At 41.0% G+C, this 26084-nt stretch overlaps 1 protein-coding gene across 20 annotated transcripts in view; it reads right to left on the minus strand.

The window, feature by feature from the left end:
- JAKMIP3 (Janus kinase and microtubule interacting protein 3) overlaps positions 1 to 26084 on the minus strand; it is a 308083-nt gene that overhangs the window by 195742 nt on the left and 86257 nt on the right. For all 20 annotated transcript variants that reach the window (XM_033940792.1, XM_033940782.1, XM_033940781.1 and 17 more), the window contains one exon: positions 5645 to 6142. In XM_033940792.1, the coding sequence (XP_033796683.1) occupies positions 5645 to 6142 (498 nt within the window). The remainder of the gene's footprint in view (positions 1 to 5644; positions 6143 to 26084) is intronic.

Consider the following 26084-nt stretch of genomic DNA (forward strand, 5'->3'; position numbering starts at 1 on the left):
TAGATACAATTTTAGTTAAGACTTTAAAAGACACTAATGTAGCTGAATAATAGAAATCTCACACATGTGTGGTTAAAATAGTCAAAGCTTTGAGGAGAATTTGACTGCTTACTAAAGTTAGTAAGCCCACAGTCAAAACGTCTCATCATATTACCAATGACTGGTCATTTTTATTGGAAAAATTGACAGGAATTAATTCATTATTAAACAAACGTAGTTGGTACATTGTCCAATTACAATCCATTTACAAATTGCATATTTCAATAATATTCTATTGGTTTCCATTGAAGTCACATGATTTTCTTAATTTTACTTTGCTAGTAATTTCCTTAGCAACAGTGACTTAATTCATCACATGCTATTTGTCTCACCTCTTGTCAGCAATAGAAAGAAGTGGACAACAAGCACACTGAGGCCACACTGACCCTTGCAGACATGTTCTCCTCTATTGCAAACATGTTTACCAGAAACTTTCTCACTTGCTAAACCACATACTCTTCGTAGGCCACAACCACATGGCCACAGTCACATGATTTTCCACAAGTTCATCAATATTTGCCCTAACAATGTAAATGGAAGAAAAATATGTTCTTATAAACAGGTGTGTTTGTGTGACTTTTAGCTGTTATGTTATGGATCCAGCATCTTGTTCCAGACATTAAACCAAAATATTTTCATGAGCTACCACAATCAAAGCCACTGATCAAGCTGAAACACAAACTAGATTGTAATAAAACACCTGCTTTAAAAGGCACTTTAGACTCAATACAGGCTAGTAGCTGCTGGATCCAACACAAGAGCCTCATGTATACAGCCTCCATACATAGAGAGAGGAATAATCAGTAGAAAAAGTGAGATGTTTTTGCCTCTGTACAAGTCATTGGCAGTGCTGTTCAAAGTACTTAAGTAAATGTAAAAATACCTGTAGTTTTTAATACTAAAGTAAAAGAACAGTGAAGAACACATAAAAAATGTACTTAAGTAATAGTAAAGAAAGTTATTACCTTTCGTAATGCTTTTTGAGTAAAAAGTAAAAGTATTGCAACTATTATGAATACAACTATTGTCAATGTTTTTATCCCAGAAGATAACCAGACATCAACCAATATTTAGACTAGTGCCTGATTAACTCAGGATATAAAAATTAAGACAACGTGCTTACGGTCCTAACTGTCACCAGCTTTTAGCAAACTATGGCAGAGCTTTTTACTATGGGCCAGTGAAGTAAATGCTCTGATGTTCATAGGAATTGACTAAGCATTGCAGCATTTACCTCGCTGTCCCATAGTAAAAAGCTCTATTGCGGTTTGATAAAAGAAGTCCTTTATGTTCTCACTTGGACAGTTAGAAGACTGAATATCACTGCTAACTGGCTAAGTTCTGACTCCAATCAAGCTCCACCCCTGGACCTCCCTAACCTAGGCCTAGATGCACTAAACAGGGTCAGTAAGACCGTGTGGGTCTGCTGCAGTCTGATTTTTAGCCAATTCCAAAAGAGCAACTGATGCTCAAACAAGTTTGCATGCAAATGATATGAGCAGAGGTTTGTCGTAATCCCTTCCGATCTCGCTGATTAATCACTGTGAGAGTGACTCTCACACAAGCGCAGAGCTGGCAGGGAAAGCCCTGAAGCAGCCTCCTGCCACTCAGCTGTTCGGTGCACGAAACTTTTTTTTTCAATGGACATAGATGTTACTCACGCACAATATATGTCCCCAATTTAAAAAAAAAAGTCATGCCAGCCCCCTCCCAACCATAGCCATCGCACTCCCACGTGTCCCCTCCCCCCCCAATGATGACAGCCATCCCTGCAACAGTAATGCACCCAGAGAGATAGGAGGGATGTCCACTTCCTCCTGCCTCAGCAACCCGGTTGTGTATCCGGAGCACCTGAACCCCCCGACACTCCCTCCTGATTCTCCCCTCAGCACTCCCCTACGCTCCCACTAAAACCCCCTCTATTTTACATGAAGATTACGGCCTTATGCCACCTTCCCAGTACATCTTGGGATGCACTGGGGAGGGGCCTAAGAATCCAATAGGAGGAGCTTATGGTATCCAGGTCAATCAGGGCCTTAGATCCCTTCCTGGTGCATCCCACCGTTTTGAAGAGGCGGGCCTGTTGGCAATAAGGAGTGGGCATCCCTATTGAAGGCTTCTAAAATGAGGTAAAAGGAGGGGCTGGGGGGTTGCATGAGTTGGGGGTGGTTCTGAGCTGACCCCACCAGCTCACCAGGGCTGACTTTTAGGGTCTTCTTGGTGGGGTGGTGGGAGGGGGGATCTTTGTATAGAGTGGAGTGGTGTCAGGGAAGTGTCGTGGGGGGGCAGATGGCCCAGATGCATAACTGGGTTGCTGAGGCAGGAGGGAATGGGCATCCCTCCTGTCTCTCTGGGTGTGTTGCTGTCGCAGGGGTGGCCATCATCGTCGGGGGTTCGGGGACCCATGGTTGTTGTCAGGGGAGGTACGGTGGCTCGTCATCTGGGGGAGCATATCAGCTCGCATCTGTGCCCATTAAAAAATAAAAAAGGCATGGTATATTATATTAATTTCAGGGCAGAACTATAGGTATGACAGGTATGCGACTGGTTGCTTTTTTCGGATCACTAAAAGTACTCACTTTTTTTTGTGCATTGGGAATCCATGTTAGAGCATCAATCGCTCTGCTGAATTACATGGCATTTCAATATTAATTACCTTATCTGCATGGCCAAATCAGAGCTTGAAAGATGCAAAAAAAGGCAGGGAAAGTCAATGGGTTCCAAGAGAGATATTCTGGAGATAAACACTCGTGGTGACAATAAACACTCAATAGCTTGTTAAATAAAGCAATGTTGAAGTAATAAAGATTTTTTGTGAGACGGGGTATCTTCAGTGTGAGAGGTCCGTGAAGGGAGGAAAACCTCCAGCGCAGAGAGCAACAAGGTAAGGGCAGCAAACCCCTACCAGCACACCATCATCGGATACCTCACGTGTGCATAAATAATATAGTGTGAATAAAGGTGAAAAATAAATAATGAATAATTAAATTTTCACACGAGTAAAATCACACAGAAAACACTCTGAGAACCCCCCAGCCAACTCCCGACATGAACTCAAACTTAGCTTGAAGGATAAGAGCTGCTTCCTCTTAGATGTAACAAAAGGCATGATGAAAAAGGAATCCAGGAACTCACCACATTTGAAGATCCCCTCTGACCGGGTTCAACCAAGCCCGGTTTCGGAAACTCAGCGTCCCTTCGTCAGGAACCCATTGAAGATGAATAGCAAAAGTCACACAATAAATCCAACAAGCCGGCTGGGAGGAGGGCGGAGCTAACAGAGAGCAGCGCACACCGCGCTTAAGAGCCAAGCAGGAAATACGTCATGAGAAATGAGCACCAATCACACAGCAGCAAATGAAACTAGATGATAGTATTCCACTCTATGCTATCGTTAAGTTCATGAGGATGTACTGTACGTATATGAAAAATCCAGAATTGTTCCCTTAGTTGAATATGGTACATCCTGTCCCCTCTAAAATCCCCGGGTAGTTGTTCCAGGACAAACCAAGTTAAATCATAAAACAAATGGCCCTTGTCCATGCAGTGGGGGACCAAGGGAGCAGACAGAGAACTGGTATTAAGTCTGCTCTTGTGTTCGGACAGACGGATCTTGATTTTTCTGCTAGTCCTCCCCATGTATATAAGATTGCAAGGACAGGTATTGATGTAAATAACCCACTGGGAGTCACAAGTCGTACGATGTCTCAAATTGTAAACCCGTTGGGTTTGGGGATGTTGCCAACTAGAAATGGCCAGAGATTGAGCAAACATGCACAAAACCATGTGGTGAGCCATTTGGTGCATCGGGGCGGCAAATCCGATTATCACTAAACCAGTCAAAACCGGTTTAGCGACGAACGTTAGACAATCGCTGACTTTAGTGCATTTGGGCCCTAGATGATTAGGGAATGGTTGATTATCATATATATTCAGAAGCAGTAGCCAGTTAAGTGCCTCTGAATATGGGTGGCCAGCCACTTCTCCTGCCTGGTTGAACCCTTTTGAATACTGACCTCCACATGTTTGTTTTTATAAGCATACATGGCAAAATGAGTGTGCATTTCAGCCAATAATTCTTTTAGAAGAATCTTTTAGAAGAATCTAAATTTCACACTTTGGGCCTCTTTTCACCTCCAACAAATGTCTAAAATTATTAAAGTGCTATGTGGTTTTCTGATTCTAACACTACGTCCGGAAGCCCGTAAAGATTTAAAGGGCTTCGGGGCCATTGCCACATGGCAGCCGCTAGCACGGTTTTGTAAAACAGGGGGTAAATTTAGATGAAGAACCACAAAATGGATAAATTATCAGCAAAGCAATTATCTTGAATATACTGTTCAATAATCATTTAAAAGTTGGGAAAGCAAGGATGTGATTCTTTCTGAGTCGACACTTGTTTTCTTTCAGAGTTCTGGAACTGCAACTAGCCTCAGGTGATTCTGCAGAACTAAGTCATTACTGCAAAGATAAATCTGCTGGGGAATAAGAGCCACAGAAATGTAGCAGGAGTACAGATGGGAAACCTGCATCCAAATTCTCAGCCACTTCTGCTTCCAAACTTGTACCTTTGCTTCCTTGTGAAGCTCCAAGCACCACTTTAGCAGATGAATTGAAAGTTTAAACTCTACAATCAAAACATGAACAGCTCTGAGCAAAATTCTTGCAAGCCTAGAGAAAAAAACAGAAATGATCTTGCAGTATCCCCTAAAGCTAAATAACATTTTACTGTATTGGCTCTTCTCACTTGTCATTTGTTTAAGCTTTCAACCTATCATCCCTTCAACATAATGTCAGATGAAAACTGTGATTCAGACAGGTTCTTTAACATAATTCATTATCAGGGCGCCTGTTAAAAGCACTTAATACAATTTGCTTTCTACATTTCACCTAAAATTAAAAACATGCTGTTATTTTTTCAAAGGAAAAATGTCATTCCAAGGAATAATCAAAATTATTAGCTACTGAAAATTCTAGTAACTGAAAATGTTGTAAACATACTCTATGTATTGCTCCTACAAGCACCACTATGCCTATTCGCCTGCTTCTGCTATAAAACAGTATTTGGTTTATCCCCAAGCTACATCATCCCTCACTTCGCCCTGAATCACAGCATCAAGGACTCCCGCAGAATCCAACTCTTCGCCTACCCCTCCCTAAAACTTTGCCACTCTAAAAAATTCCTCTACAAAACCCTCGCCTTCCAAGCCACTAAGCTAAACCCATGGTTATCCCAAATGGCCCTCAAGGCCCCCAACTACCTCGGCTTTAGAAAACTACTCAAAACCCACTTCTTCCAAGACCAGGATCCTAACGCCCCTTCCTAACTAAACAACCCCTCTCCCCTCTACATCCTTCCCTCAGCCCCCCCCTGGCAACTTTGATCAATTTGATATTGAACCGCTTGTAACCCCGCTCAATTGATGTAAACCACTTGTAACCTTGTTTAATTGATGTGAACCGCCTAGAACTCTTCCGGGTATGGCGGTATACAAAAATAAAGTTATTATTATTATTATTTCAGTCTATTTCACTGTTCAATAAACTGTCACCAATTATCATGACTTTATTGCTTTTAAACGAAAATATTACTCTAAACACGTACCAGTCTACGGATTTCTCTTTCACACTCGCGTTTGATTCTACTGATTTCTTCCTGGTGTAGGTGATAGACACTCCTTATCTCTGCAGCTTTAATTTTATCTGCTTGAATTGCCACATTTAAAGCTTCTTCTGCTTGTCTTTTAGCTCCTTTAAGCTCATAAATTTCTTGCTGCATTCTTATTTTTTCGAATTCGTATATTTTTTTGGCCTCCTCTTTAGCTTCGGTATAAAGTACAGTTTTGACTTTGTCTGGGGCGCCATCCCGTAAAGCACTGACCACAGTCTGAAGTCTCTGATTTTCATTATCCTTAATTTTTATGACTCTAAGGAGTTCAGCTTCGTGTTGTCTCAACAGAGCTTCTCGAACCGCCTGCAGCTCCTTCATTTTCTCTTCATGAAGTTTGGCCTTTAATTCTGTCACGAACACCGTATTTTTATGTTGTTCGTGTTCTTTGATCTGCTTTATTTCCTGGGTTTTTTCTCTCTCCAACTTGTTGACCTACAAAATGAAGAAATGCATAAATACATAAATAAAATACAAGAATTAAAACAAGAATGTGTGACTTTATAATTCTAATGGTTTCACTTGACTTAATTACAAACTAGAGTTTTGTAGTTTTTGGAAAGTTGGTGGTAGCCATTTACTACTTGGGATCTAGCTAGGTACTTAGGACCTGGTTTGACCACTGTTGGAAACAGAATACTGGGCTTGATGGACCTTTAGTCTGTCCCAGTATGGCAATTCTTATGTTCTTATGTTATTAATTAGAGCTCTTTTTACAAAGCTGCAGTAGAGGTTTCTACCAAGGGCTGGCGAGGTAAGTGCTCCAACGCTCACAGGAATCTATGAGCATCAGAGCATTTACCTCACCGGCTGCGGTAGAAAGCTCCACTGCAACTTTGTAAAAGCCAGCACTATTTAAGCCAATATAACTGAGCCCTTTTACCAAAATTAAAATGATATTTAGAGGGTACTCGTAAGGAGGTGACTAGGCAAGAAAAACACAGAAGCATATGTTGAACTTATTCTGTAAAGGCAATGTACATGCATCTAATGCCTTGATAAAATAGCCTACCTGAAAGCTTCTGCACAAAGGCCTTGATTCTTTTTTTTTTATTTTATTTATTGATTTTCATTTAAGTACATAAATGTGCTTAACAGGAAATTAACAGAAATTAATACATCCAATTTACTAATGGATTTAGAAATTAAAGTTAAACCAAAATGGCTGTGAATCAATATGCCTTAGTACAAAGTCCTCAAATTAAAGAGAAAGGAGGCAAGAAAGAAATTCTTCCAGGAAAGAAAAACACCTTATCAATATTATTATAGGAAATTAGAGCATTAGCTTCGGCTTTAATTACAGACTTGAGTTACTTTATCATTCACTGGGGTGCAAAAGAAATCCTTTTCCCTTCTAAAAAGAAACGCAGCTGATCAGGATCATAAAATATATACTTATTATTCTGATACAACAGAAAACACTTGCATGGAAACCTTAACTGAAAAGAGGCGCCCAATGAAATCACTTTATCACGATAGCCTAAGAATTCTTTTCTTCTTAATTGTGTCCATTTGGAAACATCAGGATATACAAATATTCTTTCTCCTAGATAGGTAACTTGTTTTAAATTATAATAAAGCCTCAAAATTGAGTCTTTATCCTGGTGAAAAACCAAAGAGACTATTAATGTAGCCCGTCCTGTTAATTCAATGTCTGATGATTCCAATATTGATGAAATTTCTTTATCTGTAGTTACGTTTAACTCTCGTAGTGTTCTTTTCAAAACCTTGATTCTATAAATGGCATCTAACTTCTAGGCACCATTTGGCATGGCTTTCGGTCATCCACTAAACACTGTTTATAGAAACATGCCTAGTGGTGTCTAAGCATTCTTAAGCACCAGTAGGAGTTGAATCCTTAGGTGTACTGTCATTTAGACCAGGATTTTCTTGGCCTAAATGAATGTACCTAAGGCAAGCGCCTAAGTCAATCAACGCTCATACTTTATCCTGAATCCACCTTGCACCCACCCCCTAACCACACCTACTTGCCAGTATGAACCTCAGTGTAGACACCTACCTCAAAGTCGTAGGCACCTACTGGCTAAATAATTTTTTTTTAATGGTCTTTAAATTGGTTTTTAATGGCACTTTCAATTATCAGTGCTGAATAAGCCAATTAAACAAATTAAGTTAGGCACCTAGATTGGCTAGGCACCCTTTATAGAATCTGGGCCAATATCGTACCTGCTGTGAGGCAGGAATAATTCTGTATATGCATGTGCTGGAAAGAAAATGTGCAAATGCATGTTCATTTAACCTATATAGTCCCTCGAATTCTATGTATGGCACCTAAAGTTCTGCATGCAAAATTGGGTTCATACCCAATTTGTGCACACAAGTTAATTGAGTAACGAGCTAATTAGCACCAATAGTTGGGTGTTAACAATTATTGGCATTAATTGGCAATGGTTTAGATTTACACGTGTATCTCGCCAAGTGCTATTTTATAAAGAAGCATGCATAACTCTTTTAGCATGCAGCTAAAAATGGAGCGTGGCCATGGGACGAGCATGGGCAGGTCAGGCGTGTTCACTAAGGATGCGCACAATATTATAGAAACTGGGGGATCTGCATCTAATTGACACATGAGGATTTATACATCCTCATGCTCAAAGTTGGATGCCTTGCACCATTCTATAAACCGCACCCAACTTAGAATAGCGGTCAGCTTTCATTCTTTGGCCATCAAATTTGGGCGCCATTTACAGACTCTAGTGCAATGCATGAATAAGTGCTGATCCTACCACCACTGAACACTTGAATTTGCATGCTCCTTGCCCTCATAGCTGTACAGAAAGCCAGAATTTCCATGCACGAATGTACTTATCTATGAAATTGTCAACAGGGTGCCTAGGCACTATTCTGCAAATAGCATATTTCTGCAACGGGGACATATCCACGGGAGGTGCATGGGTGGGACAAAGTGGGGCTTCAATCCTTTTGGATACAAACTGCTTTGTGACTATATTTATCTTTTTATGATTGTTCATTAAAGACTTGCAGTCTCTTTTACAAAGCCGCGCTAGCGGCTGCCGCATGGCAACAGCCCCAAAGCCCTTTAAATCTCTATGGGCTTTGGGGCCATTAGCACAGTGCAGCCACTAGCGCGGCTTTGTAAAAGAGGCAGTTGGCATCTTGTACATCACCACTGCAGTTTTTGCCTTTGTCTTTTGCTTCCCGTTATACACAAAATACTATAAATTGCATTATTTCCCTGTCACCTTTTGATGGCCCAAGTTACACCAAGTCTACGGCTGGTGTAGCTGTGGCCACAAAATACTGGGCATGCTGAACCTAGATTATGCTAATATTCTATAATGGAACCTGGGTCCTGCATTCTATAATAAAACCTGCTATTACAGAATAGGATAGTCCTGAGCAGCTTCATGACACTTAAATGGAGGTGACCAGTTGCTAAACCACAAGCATCTCCATCTAAGGGCTCCTTTTACTAAGGTGCGCTAGCATTTTTAGCGCACGCAGGATATTACCGCGCACTACGCGGCTAGAACTAACGCCAGCTCAATGCTACAGTTTACAGCATTCCTTCGAGCTTACAGTGGTAAGTGCTCCAACTTACCCCCATGAAGTCAATGTAACGTTACCTGTGGATCAATGACATATTTAGCAGTGAAGTTAAATCCATAATTTAAGTTAATGAGTGCTCATCGGGAAGCCATGTCAGAGCATCAATCGCTCTGCTAGTTTACATGAAATATTCCTTGCTGGATCTTGATATTAGGAATGACAAAGCATCCTTCAGAGGGAGAGCGGTCTGCCACATTTTCATGATGAGTTTGATGTGCACAATCAATGCAGGATTTATTTTGTACATTTCAAGGCAATTTATTATGTAGTATCCAAAATTCCATTAAGAGTTTATATCTTGCCAATCTAAATTAATGTCATGTCATTCACTTCATGAGAGCCCTCTTACATTCACCAACTATTAACATTCTTATATATTCGGTAGTAACTGGCCAACTTGATTACTGCAATGCACTATATAAAGGAATTCATGTGAAGGATCTTAGATGCCTGCAACTGGAATAAAATACAGAACACAAAATATTTGACCATGTTGCCCCACTATTAAAAACACTGCACTGGTTACCATTGACCTACTGAATAACTTACAAGGTGTTGCTTCTCATGTTTAAAATCCATGCCTCTGACAAACTTGCATATCTGTCTTGTCTCTTAACCCCCTATGCTTGCATGATTAGGTCACCTCAGCAGTATCAGCTCATCCTTCAGTGTTCCCTCTAAGCTGAGCCAGAGTTTTCCACCTATAGTCCTGCCGGGGGGGGGGGGGGGGAGGGCAGTTTCACTTCACATTTTCAATAGTATGGGAAAGGCAAGTTCTGTAGAATTCCAAGGAACCTGCCTGTCCATAGCAATGGAAAACACACCACCCCCTACAGAAAGCAATGCATACAATGAAAGCAGTGCATGCAAATAGATTTCATGCATATTCATTGGGGAAATTCTGAAAACCTGACTGGATTGTGGCCCTCGAGGAGGGACTTTGACACCTCTGGCTTAGAGGGAAAAGTAGTTCCTATCTTTCATGAAATTATGTACAACGCCACACGATGCTCCATATTTTCAGTCCAAGGTCAAAAACTCTGGAATAAATTACCACCCCATCTTCATCTTTCGCCTTCTCTTCAACGATTCAAATCTAACCTCAAGACCTTTCTTTATGCTGATTCTTGCGCAGACTCATCCTTCTGTTTGCTTGCATCCCATGTTCACTTCCTCTCCCCCTCACAGTCTGTCATCATGCTCTCCAAATCTCTTCCCTTCTACTGGAATGTAAACCACCCGGACATTATGTAAGCATACTGGATGATATCAAAGACATTCTTTCTTTATCTCATTATGATTTAGTTATCAATCTTTTTAAGAAATTCACTCAAGCTGGTGTACAGCAAGAAAAATCTAGACATATGTATTGCTCTAATTGTCTATTACCTAAGAACATAAGAAAAGCCTTATTGGATCAGACCAATGGTCCATCAAGCCCAGTAGCCCATTCTCACGTGGCCAATCCAGGTCACTAGAACCTGGCCAAAATCCAAGGAGTAACAACATTCCATGCTACCTTTCCAGGGCAAGCAGAGACTTCCCCCATGTCTTCATAACAAACTATGGACTTTTCCTTCAGGAATTTGTCCAAACTTTTCTTAAAACCAGGAATTTGTCCAAATCTTTCTTAAAACCAGCTACACTATCCACTTTTACCACAACCTCTGGCAACGCGTTCCAGAGCTTAACTATTCTCTGAGCGAAAAAAATATTTCCTCCTATTGGTGTTAAAAGTATTTCCCTGCAGTTTCATCGAGTGTCCCTTTGTCTTTGTAATATTTTGATCCACTTGTACCCGCTCAGGATTCAGGATTTTGTAGACTTCAAATAATAGTGCCTAGTATGGCATAGTATGTTATTTATCACAAAAGAGAGAAATGACTTGCCTTACTATGACATACAAATGGAAACAAATAAAAGCAAATCAGATGTCCCGACCAACACACTAGAATTTATGGTATACTTTCACTTCCATTTTAACTGTGTACATGCTTTAGGCAAGAAGCACAGTTCCTGTTAAATATTAGCTGTTCTTTGGTGTTAATTCATTTCCCTTCCTGTTATGAGTCTTGTTTTCATTTAAATATCTATAAATAAGGGGAGTTAAGCGCTTTTCCGTGGTACTATAATGGTTCTGTAACTTTAGAATATCATTTTGTATCTCGGCACTTAGGGATATTTAGTATGCTGGATTTCTATTGTCTGGAGACTTGTTCCCATCTGGTCCTTAGAAAAATTATTTTTTTTTGACATTTTGCAAATGAGATTTCTACCATATGATCCTTGGAACAAATTAAGGTATCCCTTCTGTCCATGTTTTTAGCCCCCTTTTCTTTCTGTGCTCCTTCGAGACATTATTACTACTACTATTTATTATTTCTAAAGCGCTGAAAGGCGTACGCAGCGCTGTACATTTTAACATACAATAGACGGCCCTTGCTCAGAAGAGCTTACAATCTAATTTAGACAGGACATTTTGGGGTTTGGGAGATTATGGTAGAGGAAATGATACAGTGGGTATAGGCATCTGAAAGCAGTGAGTGGGAGTTAGGGGTTGAAAACAGATTCAAAAAAGTAGGCTTTTAGCTTGGATTTGAACACTGCCAGGGAGGGAGCACGATGTATTGATTCAGGCAGTTTGTTCCAGGCATATGGCGCTGCAAGAAAGAAGGGATGGAGTCTGGAGTTGGCAGTGGAAGAGAAGGGTACAGATAAGAGGGGCTTGCCCGATGAACGGAGATCCATGGGGAGGTCACATTATTAGGTCCTGAAAAATATTGGGGCGTAATGTGATTGAGATCGGTACCAGTAGATCCTTTGAATAGTTCAGCTGGCTAGTGTTTTTCTTCTGTGTGGTTTATATATATATATATATATATAAAAGCTTCCTGAGAACAAATTTCTTCTTATCTAACTACATTCCATTTTGTTTTGTTTGATTTTAAAATCTTATTTTACAGTATCACCAGCGTGGGCACTCCCTAGTTTTGTTACTGAGGTAGTTATATATATAAGGCAACATTTTCATTTCATTTTTTATTCTAATGGTTTCAAGTGTTATTTCAAATTAATATGTAGAAATAAAACAAAAACATAAAGGAAAAAATAATACCTTTTTATTGGAGTAATTTACCCCCCTCCTCCTTTTACAAAACTGCATAAGAGGTTTTTAGCAAAAAAAAAAAAAATCAAAAACAAAGAAAGGACTGCAGAGTGGGATGTGCAAAGTACAGGAATCTTTATTAAAAGGCTCTACAAAATTGTAATCCATAAAAATGGCTCTCATATACATGCTGAATTCTCTGCGCTGATCCAATAGTCATAGAATTCCCATGAGCATTGGAGCAGCGCAGAACATTCAGCGCGCTGGCCAATACTAAAAACCTCTTATGCGGTTTTGTAAAAAAGGGGGTTAATGTAGTTTATGATTAGCTTTCAAAGGTAACCCTGGCTATCTCTTGCTGAATATTAGCACTTAGGCCCAGATTCTCTAACTGGGGCCAATTTTTTAGACCACCTGGCTCATTAAAAAACTGAAATGACGTTATTAACTAGGTTTCAAGGCACTTGCTGGTGCTTAAAAAATCAGCACCAGAATTGCACCTTCATAGGCGCTTTAGGCCCCCTAATGCCACTGTGGGCGTGGCTAACGCCGGAAATAGCTTTAGGCAGTCTAAAGCACCTATGGAGACGTGATTCACATCATAGGTACGCCTACATTTCTGGTACCTACCTTTTGCCGGAGGCACGATTCTGTACCCAGGGCCATTGTGTGACTGACGAACGATCGGCGGCTGCTTTTAAGGCGGTTGGTCGCTTTTAAGGTGACCACCGTCAACAGCGCTGGTTACAAAAACTGGTGACTAAAACTTAGCTGGGTATATTGTGCAATAGCCACCAATTTTAAAACGCTGGCCTAAATAGCTGGTCTATCTTTGGCTGCCATAACTTAATAGGCCAGTGTTTAAAATCAACTTGGCCAGCTAAGTTTGAGCTCGCAAAAAATAGACTAGATAGTCAATGCTGGTCACCCAAAACAGCCCAGCACTGACTTTCCGGCTCAGCATCAACCATGGGAGTTAGCTGGCTTCCCTCCCATGGTCTCAGTGTTGGCCCCATGGTCTTTATCTGCCATCATTTCTATATTTCTCTATATACTCTGCACAATACTTCTTGTCTTATTTCTCAAAATATTTTCTCCAGTGAATTTTTTCAAGGGTCCACCATAGAATATCATCATATAGGAAGTCAGGTTGTAAAGAAACCAAAATTCTATACTACTCTATCAGCTGTCTCTTTAGTAGTGCTTTAATTGTGACATGGAGGAAGCCACTGCTTGCCCCAGGATCGGTTGAATAAAATGTTGCTACTATTTGGGTTTCTGCCAGTACTTGTGACCTGAATTAGCCACGGTTGGAAACAGGATACTGGGCTGTGCCCCAGTATGACTGTTCTTATGTTTTTATGCTCTTACGTAACCATGAAGAAGTAAAAAGAGTAACTGTGAAACTTTTTATCTTCTAATGTAAAAATTACTTTTATTATCTTTTTCTTTGCATTAATTCACAAATCCAAGCAGCTAATCATACCCACTGTTGTGTTCCTGACGCAACCCCCCCCCCCCAAAAAAAAAACCCCAACCTATCCAGCTTCTCAAATATAGCCAAAGCTATAACCAAGACAGCTCTCTCTCAAAGCACAGTACACAGTTTTATCACTCTCACAGTAAGCCATTTCCTCTGGAGATGATGAAACTTTCATGTCTGTAATCTCAAATAGCAACCCCTTGTTCTTTTAGTTGCGCTGGCAGTAAATAGTTCTCCTGGAAGATCCAACAGGGAAATCATTCACCCCCAAAGCAACTAAAACCAGCAAGAACAACTGTATATCACAACTGAGAAGGATCATAGCAATTGAAAGAAAAGATTTATGCTGCTTTGCTGACAGATCCCATAAAACAGAAAAACAAAGATATATGAAATGCTGAGAGGGAACACTTGGACAGACTGTAAAGAATTTGGATTATTTTTAATGCTGAATTTTGACTTCTTCAGCCTGTAGTTGACTGGTCAACCTAGCTTATCTCTATAATGCACCCTAAGGCTCAGGAAGATGAGAAAAGGCAATAGTGATTCTTGCCAATAATGGGTGCATTCTGAACAGAAATAAGAATCATTTATGGTCCCAAAAACAAAACAAAACAGGTTTCAAGGCAACAAGAAGTAGAATATTATAAAGAAAAGGTAGCAGAGATTTGACTGTATTGAACACGTGAGTTATTTAGGTTCCATTGCAGTAATCTGCATTGATTTGCATGAAAAGTTCTCACCCAACCAACCAGCTTCCTAAATTCTGAGTGTTATTTTGCCACTATAATGGAAAAGAGTGTTATTTTATATAATTAAGTGCCACCTTTTGACATTGTTTCAAATCATAGAAACATAGAAATAGACGGCAGATAAGGGCCACGGCCCGTCCAGTCTGCCCACCCTAATGACCCTCCCCTACCTTTACCTTGTGAATAGATCCCATGTGTCGATCCCATTTTGCCTTAAAATCAGGCACGCTGCTGGCCTCGATCACCTGAAGTGGAAGACTATTCCAGCGATCAACCACCCTTTCAGTAAAAAAGAATTTCCTGGTGTCACCTCGCAGTTTCCCGCCCCTGATTTTCCACGGATACCCTCTTGTTGCCGTGGGACCCTTGAAAAAGAAGATATCTTCCTCTGCCTCGATGCGGCCCGTGAGATACTTGAACGTCTCGATCATGTCTCCCCTCTCTCTGCGCTCCTCAAGCGAGTATAGCTGTAATTTTTCTAACCGTTCTTCGTACGGGAGATCCTTGAGTCCCGAGACCATCCGGGTGGGCATTCTCTGGACCGACTCCAGTCTTAGCACATCCTTGCGATAATGCGGCCTCCAGAATTGCACACAGTATTCCAGGTGGGGCCTCACCATGGATCTATACAATGGCATAATGACCTCCGGCTTACGGCTGACGAAACCCCTGCGTATGCAACCCATGATTTGTCTTGCCTTGGAAGAAGCTTGCTCCACTTGATTGGCAGCCTTCATGTCCTCGCTGACGATCACCCCTAAGTCTCGCTCTGCTACCGTTCTTGTTAGGATCTTGCCATTAAGGGTATAAGTCCTGCATGGATTTTGGCTATCCAGATGCATAACTTTGCATTTTTTGGCATTGAAGCTGAGTTGCCAGGACCTAGACCAGTGCTCCAGTAGGAGTAGATCGTGCATCATGTTGTCGGGCATTGAGTTTTTGTCCGTTGTGCTTTTGCCCACTACATTGCTTAGTTGGGCTGAGTTTCAGTATCTGGTAATCAGAGCTGAGATTGTGAAGTCATAATGCCTCACTCCACCAATAAGAGCCAACCTCATCAGTGATGTCACAATGGCTTGATTGTCTTATACTTGGTTCACTTTTGTTATATATATGAGGGAGTGCTGAAAAGTTCTCAGCCCAACCAACCAGCTTCCTAAATTCTGAGTGTTATTTTGCCACTGTAACTGAAAAGAGTGCTATTTTATTTCATTAACACCCCCCCCCCCTCCCTTTTACAAAAGTGTAGCACATTTTTTAGCACTGGCGACGGCAGTAACTGCTCCGATGCTCCTAGAATTCCTATAAACGTCAGAGCTGTTACCACCACCCCTCAACCTCAAATTATGTCCTCTGGTTTTACCATTTTCCTTTCTCTGGAAAAGATTTTGTTGAAGGGTATTAACGTAGAACAAAATCTTTTCCAGAGAAAGGAAAATGGTAAAACCAGAGGACATAATTTGAGGTTGAGGGGTGGTAGATTCAGGGGCAATGTTAGGAGATTCTACTTTACGGAGAGGGTGGTGGATGCCTGGAATGTGCTCCCGAGAGAGGTGGTGGAGAGTAAAACTGTGACTGAGTTCAAAGAAGTGTGGGATGAACACAGAAGATTTAGAATCAGAAAATAATATTAAATATTGAACTAGGCCAGTTACTGGGCAGACTTGCATGGTCTGTGTCTGTATATGGCCATTTGGTGGAGGATGGGCAGGGGAGGGCTTCAATGGCTGGGAGGGTGTAGATGGGCTAGAGTAAGTCTAAACAGAGATTTCGGCAGTTGGAACCCAAGCACAGTACCGGGTAAAGCTTTGGATTCTTGCCCAGAAATAGCTAAGAAGAAAAAATTAAAAAAAAAAAAAATTTAAATTGAATCAGGTTGGGCAGACTGGATGGACCATTCGGGTCTTTATCTGCCTTCATCTACTATGTTATTATGTTACTATGTTACCACGGCTGGCGCTAAAAACCATGCTACGGTTTTGTAAAAGGGAGGGGGGAATTCCAATTTGCAAAAAATAAATTCTATGTTTTGACATTGTTTCAGATCACTGATTGAATCATATCCACGTAATTCTCTTCTTGTTTGGGCTGAGAACTTTTCAGCATCCCATCGTACAAATGAGAGCTACATGCTAAATATTGCAGAGAAAACACTCTGAAATGTGCAAAAACAGCACCAGTTTGGGGTTTTGTTTTGACATCAAGCCTCATTTTTACACAACCATGCAGGTTTGGCCTTCTCAGACTTCACATAAGCCTAAAGTTTATACCATACAAAGCAGCTCACCAGCAAGCCAATGAAAAAATGCACAAAAACATCCTCTTGGGCCAGTGTTTGCAATAAAAAGCTGTACTTCAATGAGGTTTAGTTATCTAATGTCAAGTCCAAAGTTTGCCACAGAGATCACTTACATTTGTAGCAAACTTTCACTGGAAATGGATTGCTAATCCACAGAAAATCCCATGGGTTTGCAGACTGGCCTCTTTGAAAGGAAGAAGAAATGCAGACTGACAGCTCTGAGGAAGATCGATATTATTCAAAAACAAATTGTTGAAAGAAGTGTTCGACCTAGCATAGAACCAATCCCACTAAGCTTGCAGGTATATGAGAATGAATTTTTGCAAATATCTATTCGTGCTCCTTGGTGATTTCTACAATAGATGATAAAATTCATTGCAGAAAGATAATATCATAAGTTTCCTAGTACTAGAATCAATAGCAATTACTCTGTATTATGAACAGCTGCCCTGTTTTTGAATAGTACATTGATGCTAAAGTGGGCAAAAATGACTAAGCAAGGATATATAATGCCAATTTAAATGAAAAAACCGAGCATATTATGATCAGTTGCAATGCAATCCAATTTATATTACATTGTGGCTTAGAGGATGAATAACAATCAGTGACTTAATGCAGTGCATTTTGGTTTCTGTCTTTGAATTGTACCATTCTACATGTGAACATAGAGTCATACTTATGTCCAGGCTTAGAAGATGGAGACAAGCAGAGATGGGGAAAACTAAAAAAAAAACAAAAACCATAGGCGGTATTCATGCAACCAGACCAGATTGTTTGGCTGCTAAGTGATCCTGGAGCTGCAACAGATGGAGCATTTCATTTCTAAGCTATCCCCATACTCTTCACACACTGGGCAGCAAGCATTTGAAATCCTTGCAGAGATGACTAGTTCACCCTCCAAAGGATATGAAATGCAAGCTGTGCTGTGTATAAGTGAGGAAAAAAAAATAAATAAAGAGACAGAGAAAGAGAAACAGTTGCTGTTTGGTTTTTTTTCAGGAGGGTCGGTCTCAGCACAGCTATACTAATAAAGGTGATTAGTTTAGAAGTACTATTCGACTTTTAGACGTTCACAAACCAGATTTAGTGGGGAAGTTATCAATGTGGACATTAAGATGTGTTATTTTTACAGTTAACCCCTATTATACGTAACTAGGACTATATATTCAGCTAGTGGAAGTGAGCAATATTTAGCTGCCATTGTCTTTATGGCTGAAGGCATTTAAGATCTGGTGTTAAATGATTACAAGTCAAAGATCTTGATGCTTTTTTGGAGTTTGTTTCTCTTTCTCTCTATGCTTATTTTTATCTCTATTTTGTTTACTTTACTTATTATTTTAATTCTATCTTTAAATTATTTATTCATTACTTATTGGAATATTTCATTTCTATCTCTATCTCTACCTCTGTCTTTTTATTTTTATTTTTCATACTGTTTCTTCAGGTACTTTAGTTAGATTGTGAGCCTTTGGGACAGTTAGGGAATTTCCAAGTACCTATCTTATTTATTTAGTTTTTATTTATTGTATCTTTAATGCATCATTTTTGTAAACCGCTTAGAAACCTCACGGTTATTAGCGGTATATAAGAATTAAATTAAATTAAATTAAATATTGAAGGGCAAATTCTATAAGAAGCGCCCAAAAATTAGGCGCCGATATAGGCACCGTTCAGCGTGATTCAAGTAAAATTGGGTGCTGTTTAGTGAATCACGCTGAGCGGCACCTATTTTGGAGGCGCCCATGAAATAGGCCAGCTCTAGGCGCAACTGAAAGTTAGGCGCCCGTGCGAGTTCTTAAGCACGCTTAAGAGCAGTGATTCTGAAAGAAGGCGCCTAACACGTAGCCATGTCCACGCCTAACAGACATTGCGCCTATTTTTTTTGAAGGCTGCCTAAATTTTAGAGGCACCTTGTTACAAAATCGCACTTTCTTGATAGGCAGCTATATTTCAATTTGTGCTGATTAAAAAGCTTAATTTGAGCTTGTTATTCAATTTAGATAGGTGCCTATCTAGTTGGCGCCTCCGAAATAGGTGCCTAACTTTAGGCGCTGGTTACAGAATTTGAGCCTGAGTGCTAGGTTGTGCCTGAATATCTTGGTATGTGCGGACAAACAGCACTTGTCCAGTTAAGGGCCAATATTCAGCCCTTAACCAGATAGGTGAAACTGGACGAAGAAAGGACTGTGTTTTATGCAGAACTCAATTGCATAAGTGCTGACTCTGCCCTGACCCCACCTTCAGACCGTCCACAACACAGACTGTTTTCTTAGGCAGTTAGAGGGGAAAGTCAGTGGAACTATCTGGTCAAGTGTCACTGAATGTCTCTGGATGGCCCCACACAAGCGATTTAACCAGGCACGAGCCTCTCCCATCCAGTCAAGTCACTTTCAACAATGACCTGTAGGTCTCACGGCATAAAATGGGACCTGTACTAAAAACAGCACAAGTTAATGGTAAAATACCATGTCTTTAATAGCTCATGTTGATAAACTTCCCCCCTTAAATATCTAAATCCTAATTATAAAAAAGCTGGGATATACCCATCTAAAAATCGGGTTTAAAAAAACCAACTAATGTATGTAGCATAGCTGAGATCCTGCAGTATGGATGCCCGCACAATTTTTCATTGCCTCTGCTATAATATTTTTTTTTCTTTTGTCTGACATCAGTAGTTTCCAGGAAGAGCACTAACCCTCAAATTCTATAAATGGCGCTGAATGTTAGGAGTGCAATTGGAAGCACACAGTTAGACTACGGGAGCTCAAGGCAGCCATTTCCTGTGAGCGATCTACATGGGGCAGGAACGTGGGAAAATCGCTCCTGCCTGAAAACCCACTAGACCACCAGGTAAGGCTTAAGGGGGGGGGGCTTACAGGGCTAAAAATAGCTGGGGGAAGCGGGGGATAAGGGCAGAACCGTCCCAAATATTATTCGCGTTTTTTCCATATTCGCGTTTTTTCCATATTCACGGGCTGGCTCTGCCCCTAAACCCCGCAAATACGGAGGGGGAAGTGTATCTTATCTTCTGTCACTGAGTAGCAACCAGCAGGAACGCGCTTTGGCTGCCTTCTCGAGAATTCGTGAGAGCCAGTCAAAGAAGCTGCTGAGTGCCAAGCAGGCAGTGCCAAAGCGCGCTATTGCTGATTGCCGCACAGCAGCGGAAGAAATCAGCTGCCACCGACCAGGTTAGCAGCGGGAAGGAGTGTGGAAAGCTTGCTCCTGCCCGCTGCTCCCCTGGACCACCAGGGATCAAATTTTTGGGGAGGCCACGGCCCCTGTGGCCCCCCCCCCTTTCTGGCGCCTATGGACTGGTCACACAGATATGCCAACAGAGCAGTGGGCCATCTTAGAGAGCACTGCTGTGAACTTCACATAAAAGGTGCCAGAAATACATCTCACCATATACCTTATAATTTATAGTGAGCCCTCCAAATCTTCCCCAAAACCTACTAGACCCATTTGTCTACCACCCCAATAGATCTGATGGCTGCAAGTAGCACCTATATGGCAGTAGAGTAGGGTTTTCGTGAGCTCACACTTTCTACCTTAAATGTAGTGGTTAAAGTAGTTTATGGGCCTGAGTCCTCCTCTCTATGGTTCACTAGCCCAACCACCAGGTTACTTAAGACACCTGTGTGATGCTCTATTAAGTTTTCCCATACCAAGTCCTGCTGTTCTAGAGATAGGTGTGTACTCTTTCATTCAGATTTTTTGGGGGTGGGAAGGGGTTAGTGACTACTGAGGGAGTGTGTGTGTATGTGGGGGGGGGGGACATTACTTAATCTCTACAGTGGTCATCTAGTCAGTTTGGGTCCCTTTGTGGCATTTTGATGCTTCTAAAACAGGTCTAGCTCTGAATATTTAAGTTCTGTCCAGGTTCGATTATCACTGCAACATGTCCAAGTTAAGCACACCCAAAGCCTGCCTAAAACATGCCCATAAAATGCCGGTTCATAGACAATGGCGCGAAAGACAAAAGCACGCGCCGACAATTGAGCGCAGCGCGCGCCGCCGCACCGCTCTAAATTACAGTTTTTAGGGGCTCCAATGGGGGGGGGGTTGTTGGGGAACCCCCCCAGTTTACTTAATAGACATCGCGCCGGCGTTATGGGGGGTTTGGGGGGTTGTAACCCTCCACATTTTACTGTAAACTGAACTTTTTCCCTAAAAACAGGGAAAAAGTGAAGTTTTCAGTAAAATGTGGGGGGTTACAACCCCCCACAATGCCCCCACAACGCGGCATGATCTCTATTAAGTAAAATGTGGGGGTTCCCCCCCACGCCCCCCCGTTGGAGCGCTAAAAACAGTAATTTAGAGCGGCGCGGCGGCACGCGCTGCGCTCAATTGTCTAGGCGCGCCTTTGTCCCGGCGCGCTTTTGACCTGACACCTAAAATGCCTCCCAACATGCTAAATCGGTTAGCATGCCTTAGTAAAAGGACCCCTAAATGTGTTAATTTATTTTCACTAACTATTCTAAATTGCATTTTAAATTAATAATAATAACAGTTTTTTTTATATACCGCAGGACCGTGAAGTTCTATGCGGTTTGCAATGATTAAAGATGTTACAGATAGAGTGGAATCAACAAAGTATAGACTTGGTGATTGACAGTTCTAGAGATCATTTGTTCACAACAAATTAAGCCATTTGTTGTGAATAAAGTTCTTTTTCAGAAAGGGTCAGCTGTCCAAAATGGCACTGCTCGTTTATAACTGTGTAATTTATTTACATTTCTTATCCGCCTTATATCAAAGCACTCGGGACAAGTGGCAATATGCAGAATTAAACTAAACAGAGTTAAAACATGTATAATCTAACTCAAGCTCTTTATATGCAGCTGACATGAGATCATGCTTTATTTATGCCAGCCTATACCAATGAGAAAACCCGAGCTACATACTGACCATATGAATCATTTGAATTGACTCTCTAGTAAACAAATATAGAAAGACCATACATGTAAAAACATCTTCTAAGCATACCGTTTGCTCCCATTGATTAAGAATGGGGTGGGAATTTGTAGTGTATAATCAACTATCAATTAAATTGTTTGCTGAAATGCAAACCAGAGCCAAATGTGATCATTAAGGCGAACTCATGCATGCCCACACTCAGTATGTTGCCATCTTGTGCAACCCAACATAATGATTTCAGTGTTAATTGCCAACTGCCTACAGTATCTGCCTCATCTGCAGCAAATTAAGGAGTCTGTTAATCAAACTACTAATACCCTACATCGCACAAAGACTTATAAGGATGGTATAATACAGAGAAATGAACTTCTAAATAATACTCCTGTACAAATCCACAGAATTAACTTCTGATATCAGTTTTTTTTTTATTCTGGCAAACCTTTCAATTCACTATACTTCCCCCTCAATATTTATGGGGGATAGGGGCAGAGCCGGCCTGCGAATATTAAAAAAATGTGAATAACTTTTAGGGCCAACTCTGACCCATCCCGCCTCCCGGACCTCTCCCCCACCTCCCTCCTGCCTCCCGGACCTGGTGGTCTAGCGGTGAAGCGGAGCAGCAGCACTCTTCCTACGCTCCTGCCCCGTATAGAGCCATCCACAAAATGAGTTCCCACTGTAGTCTCGTCAGACCACAGGAACTCACAGCAGTCATTTTTGTGGATGGCTCTGCAAGGGGTAGGAACATAGGAAGAGCGCTGCTGCCCTGCTTCACCACTAAACCACCAGGTAAGCTGTATAGAGGTCTGGGGAGGCAGGGAGGTGGGTGTGCTTCCGACTTTAAAAAAAACCTGCAAATATTTCTGTCTATCCCACTGTTCCCTCTCTACCACCAAATCTAACATTTCTCCCTCTCATCTCTCTCTTCCCCATGCATCTCTATCTCACTCTTCTCCCACCACTAAGTCCAATAATTCTCTCATCCTCTCTATGCCCAACAATTCTCCTCTCTTCTTTTCCCCATATGCACCATCTCTTTCCCTCTCAATCAGGCACCCATGCCCAGCAATTCTCCCTTTCTATTTCCTCCCCCACCTCATCATCTCTTTCGCTCCCTTCCTCTGTCATAACATCCTACGTCTCAAGTTCACCCTCCCTTCCTCCCTTGTGTGCCCCAGGTTCATGCCCTCCTCCCATGGTGTGTACCTGTCTTCTGGTGGCAGCCTCCTCCTCCTTCCTCCCAGGTTTCTTCACAAAGCACGGGAACATGCTTGAACATGCTTCCCGTGTCTCTCCCGGAAGACTTCCATTTGATGTCAGAGGCCTCTTGAATGGAAGGAAGAAGAGCCTAGGAGACCGGTGCACACCGCGGGAGCCGCAGCCATTAATCAAAGAGCCGCTGGTTGTCGACCCCTGTACTAGACCAATGGGTTGGTTTGAGAAGTGTTCTGGGGGAGGAGGAGGAGGAAAAGAGAGGGCTCATTCTGTGCATGGGGAGAGGGGGGAGGAGAGACGAGAGAGAGAGAATGGTTGCTTTTTCCATGCAGGGGCTGGGCCAGTCCCTAACTGCCAGGGGTAGCCAGTTTTGATTTTTGCTTCAGCCAAAAACAAGCAGCAAATTTCAGCTGCAGATTTGGTTTCGACTTAAACCGAAGAAAGCAGAAATGATCAGAGATTTCTTCAGCCCCAAATAGACCCTAAGAGGCCACTGATACGTGCAAGGAGACTGGAGGATGGAGGTCAGAACCTTTTACTAAAAGGATCAAGGACTCTGCTATCTCTGTTGTACAGTCTACTGGTCTAACCACTAAGTATTCATCCATGTCATTTAACTAGATTAATTAAAAAGATAAATAGTAACAAAATAAATACAGAACAAAGGTGAAGGAATACAGTCAATTCAAAAATCATTTGGAAGTTGAAAATGTCTTATTTGATGAGAAATATTGTCTGGTGGGTGGGTGGGAAGCTATTTTTTATTTAGAGTGCAATTTTTGGATATGTAGACGGCAGAGGGATATATGTATTTGTCATAGAATATAATTTTGACTGATTTTAAGTGCTGTTAAAGTGTAAAATGTTTGTAAAATATGTTGCACTTGTTTTTGGCTTTAAAATGAATAAAGATTAAAAAAAACAAAAAAGAAATATTGTCTGCTTCCACAGCTGCTTTCCAGGGTGCTCATGAACATTTTTTTTTTCAGATTAGCATCAAATGAAATATTGATCATATCCTATTCATTTCATGTGGTAAAATCAATGACAGTCATTAGTCATTATTTTCAGCATTTTTCTGTGCATAGGATTGTCTTCTAAAGCCTGCTAGATGGTTAGCTAAGATAGCAAGGGCATTGTATGACTTTGTCTCAAATATGCTTCTCATTAATCTTTTTTTTTTAATGTAATACAAGTTTTTTCCAACAAAGTAGAAAAAAAGAATAAAGCAATACTTTCCATTAAACATTATGGACTTCTTTTGCTAAATGTCGCTAGAGGTTTATAGTGCAGGCCAGTGAGGTAAATGTTCTGACGCACAAAGAATTTCTATGACCTATCCGACCCTTGCTAAAAACCTCTAGCGCCATTTAGTAAAATCCAGCATATATAGATCTTGAACAATTGCTTGTGCCTACTACCTATGGAGAATTCAGGAAACGTCTGAAAACACATCTTTTCCTGAAATACTTAGCAGACCAACCCATTCAATCTTAGTCCTTAACAACCGTGCGCAAGAATCACCTGTCGCTAAATCTGTACTTTGTTCATTCAATCTGTAACTCTGTTTATTCACTCAATCTGTAACATTTCTAGGCATTGTAAACCACATAGAACTTCACGGTCCTGCGGTATATAAACTGTTATTATTATTATTATTTTACACATTATACTCCAAAACCACAATCATTTTTCATTACTTTTAAGAAAATTCTCTAATTGAAAAGCATCCCTGTAACAGATTAAAGGGCTTTCCCTCCCCCATGCACATATTATACCCCTGAGCAGCAGGAGATGCTAATCAAATGTGGAACTACAGTCACAGCATGCACTGGGCTATGGAGCTCAGTGGTGAGTCACAGGGATGGGACTCACAGGAGAGAGGTATTTCAACCCAGGCTAGGTTCATTCTAGAGAGGTACCCGAGGGAGAAAGAGAAACTTTCAAGTTTTCCCTAGAGATAGTTGGAGACAGGCCATGGGAAAACAGACTGATGCCTGCAGCAGTTTGGCTGAGGTAAGCCACATTCATTCTATTTTGTATAAATGATAACAAATTAAAATTATCTTTATATGCAGTTGTGTCTTGGCTGTTTATATGCTGACTTCTCTGGGTAAGCCAGGCTAGCAAGCCAAACCCTGGAATACATTTCATCATTTTTTAAAAGAAATTCTTCAATACCAAAGATTTATCAGTCTCATTAGTAAAAGTAATCAGTAGGGTGGATCTAGAGGTAATTACATCTTGATAGTCTTCTAAAAAAAGCTGTTAAATCAATTTCTGAAGTTACCAATTGATCCACCTCTAAATGATTTAACTTCAGATTTCTTTTTTTAAAGGCAGATAGTAGCAATTACTAACCATAATAGTTTCAGTATTTGACAAATTTAACACCTCTTTGTGAAACTTTCTTAATAAGACCTCAGGAGAAATCAAATAAATTGAAGGAAAATTCAAGAATCATAAGTTACACCTCCTACGTGCATTTTCCAACATTTCTAATCTAAAATGAAGAACACATGAATCTTTAATAGCAGATATTGAAGTAGCCTGAAGGGTTGTAACTTGTGCTTGCATATCTGAAACCTTTTCATCCAACACTTTTAAATTTAAATCAACATTAGTAAATTTGTCTAAACTTCTTCAGAGAAAGAAACAATTTGAGAAATGACTGATTGTAATGCCTATTCCAACGGATTGTTTTGATTCCAAATATCTTTCAAGGTAACTTCCTTTGCTACATCTTCAAGGGTCGACGATTCGGAAGACGGTATCCTGTGAAGATACCGAGGGGAAAAATGGCTGGGAAGGAACAAGGGACAAACTGCAGGAGTCGACTAACCCAGAAGAAGTGGTTACAGTGTCTGCAGCAAAAGAGAAGAAATTATGGACCGAAGCACAGGGAAAAGAAAGGAGGACAGCAAAATACCAGGATCTAAAATGCATATATGCTAATGCAAGGAGCCTAAGAAACAAAATGGGGGAACTAGAAGCCTTGGCCAACGCAGAAGACA

Source organism: Geotrypetes seraphini, chromosome 4, assembly GCF_902459505.1.
Source record: "Geotrypetes seraphini chromosome 4, aGeoSer1.1, whole genome shotgun sequence".
Taxonomy (NCBI): domain Eukaryota; kingdom Metazoa; phylum Chordata; class Amphibia; order Gymnophiona; family Dermophiidae; genus Geotrypetes; species Geotrypetes seraphini.